Source organism: Palaemon carinicauda, chromosome 17 (assembly GCF_036898095.1).
Source record: "Palaemon carinicauda isolate YSFRI2023 chromosome 17, ASM3689809v2, whole genome shotgun sequence".
Classification (NCBI taxonomy): domain Eukaryota; kingdom Metazoa; phylum Arthropoda; class Malacostraca; order Decapoda; family Palaemonidae; genus Palaemon; species Palaemon carinicauda.
Genome location: NC_090741.1, coordinates 36,219,652 through 36,222,223, shown reverse-complemented (window position 1 = coordinate 36,222,223; position 2,572 = coordinate 36,219,652). Strand labels below are relative to the sequence as shown.

At 35.0% G+C, this 2,572-nt stretch overlaps 1 protein-coding gene across 1 annotated transcript in view; it reads left to right on the top strand.

The window, feature by feature from the left end:
* The first annotated feature begins 238 nt into the window (after positions 1-238).
* The window catches only part of LOC137656671 (fibrillin-2-like), a 92,469-nt gene continuing 90,135 nt past the window's right edge, over positions 239-2,572 (top strand). The window contains 1 exon segment of the mRNA XM_068390848.1: positions 239-553. Coding sequence (XP_068246949.1) covers positions 420-553 — 134 coding nt within the window. The 5' untranslated portion in view covers positions 239-419.

The following is a 2,572-nucleotide window of genomic DNA, read 5'->3' as shown; positions in this document are numbered from 1 at the left end:
TCATTCAAAAAATCCTCTGAACCTCCTTCTGCCTTTCCACTGGCGGCTCCTCACGCATGACCTGAGCCTCGGGGGATGCCCTTGCTACCTGCAGGAGGCAGGAAAAGGTCAGTTGATGGGGCTCCGAACAAGCCCGCCTGCAGGTTTCGGAGGAGTGTCTGGTGGCGGTCAGGCGGGGAGGCAAGGGCAGTCTCTGTCTCCCAGACTGACTGAGTTGGCTTCATACCCACGGCGGCTGTCGAAGGTGCCGGTTGTATTGCGCTCCTCGGGTACCCGAAGTTCCACGTGATCTCATAAGACAAGAGGCGTTTATAAAGTGGATTGCGAACAGTCTCTGGTTTTACATGAATCAGCTGCTGTAGGTGGCGTTGCCGAAGGAACTGTCGACCGCCGGCCTTTTTTTTTTTTTTTTAACAGCGATGGCAATGCCGTCGGGGGCGGCAACGGCTGCAAGACTCGCGGTGGTGTATTTGGGAGTCTTAGTGGCAGTGAGTCTGGCTGGACCTGATGGATTCTCCGGGTACGAGTTGAATCGCATCCCGCCTCCGGGAGGGTAAGTACACGCTAAAACAATATTTTTGCACGATTCTAAATCGTATTTCCTGTCAGCTAAAAAGAAAAAAAAAGAGGAAAAGAGGGAGGGCGTAGTTTGGTAGTATTTTCAGGGCTCTGTCAAATTCCTGTCTCTTTTCTATCTGTTAATTTGAGAGTAAATTCTGGACTACGTCAAATATCTATTTTTTTTTTTTTTATCAGTCAGTTTGAAATTAAAGAAAAGGAAAAAAGGGAGGGCGTAGTTTGGTATTATTTTCAGGGCTCTGTCAGATTCCTGTCTATTTGTTTTTTCATCAATAGTTATGAGATTGATTTTTGGGCTGCGTCAAATTCTGTATTTTTTTTTTTTCGTTTTGTAAGCATTGTCAGGGCACCGTCAATTTCCTGTCTATTTTTCCTATTATTTTTCAAGTATTCCCTGAAATATTTTTCAGAAATTTATCCCAATATTTGTCAGATTCATTTTTCCATATTTTTTTTTTCTAAAGTATTTTCTTGATTTTTTATATAATTTTTATATTAGTTGGCCTTCAGAGAAAAACTTCTCTATTGACTATAGAAATTCAAAATCACATTACTGATGTAAAAAATAATTTTTCGTGATATTTTCAAATTTGATTAACTTTTAGGATTTTTTTTTTATGTTAGCTAATTTTTTTTCAGTATTTTCTTAATGGGATTGTTCAAAATAGGATTTTCTTTTTTAGGCAAACTATTTCAAATTTAAAGATTTCACTGTGGATGGAATTATTATATATAAGAATTCACATTTCACATATCTTTCAGTATTAAGAGAAATATAAATACAATATGAAAATAAGAAATCCATTGATTATTAAATAGCTTAATAACAATATTTTCCCCTATAGACATTTTCCAGTTTTTAGCATCGTTGTTAATTTGAACTTTTTTCTGTAAAATTATACAGTTTTATATATTTTAATGGAAATGTATCTAAATGTGATTACTCTTCAAAATTTTAGTAATATTATTTTAGGGCAATTTTGGTTTTGCTTTTTCTTCAATATTCTTCAGTTTAGGTTTTTTTAAGCGAAAAGGTGAAAATAGAAATAAGATTTTCTTGTAACATGAATGTTTATTATTGGCCAAAGGAACATCATTCAACTTTTAAGTTGAAATTGTTAGATTAAAATAGCTTCGTTTAGGTTCAATGTAATTCCTAGTTATGACTTTAAAGTAGGTATCTATTTGCTATATTTTTATTTAAGTCGTGAAAATTTAATATATATATATTAAGTGTCAGTTTTAATTTGCCTTATATACTGTATAGAGTTAATTTACATGTGTTAAAGGAACGAAAACCAATGCCTTTTTTTTGGTAGCCCACAAGCGAAGAAAGATAAAGAACAAGCTGGAAAAGGGTGAAAATATAATATGAGTCCAAAGCTGGGTAATAGCGGGAAAAAAGCACTCGATAAGCCGTACAAACCGTAGCGAATTACTGATGTCCTCAGGGAAAATGTTAAAGACTCCAATAGTAGCCTTGGAAGACTCCGATACTATAGTCCATTTCTTTTAGCGAGTCATATTTGCACCGACTCGCAGCGGTGCCCTTTTAGCTCGGAAAAGTTTCCTGATCGCTGATTGGTTGGACAAGATAAATCTAACCAATCAGCGATCAGGAAACTTTTCCGAGCTTAAAGGGCACCGCTGCGAGTCGGTGTAAATATGACTCGCTAAAAGAAATGGACTATAGTTTCAGTTTACAATTTGAAAACAAAAGTCAGGTTTTGAAGATAAATGAAACGTTATGTGTAGAAACCGTAGAGTGTAACATACTATTCCGTCGATAGATTAAAAGTTGTTTATGCTAAACTTAAAAGTATGTTAGTATATATACACTTTCGAATATTATAGCTGTATATTTATTAGATACATGAAATTACTGCCTTGTATACACTTGTATGTATTATGCATAGCTTGGAATAAGACTTGACCATTTATTATAAGTAATTCATTATGATAATTATAATACTGAAAAATTCTAATGTAAATT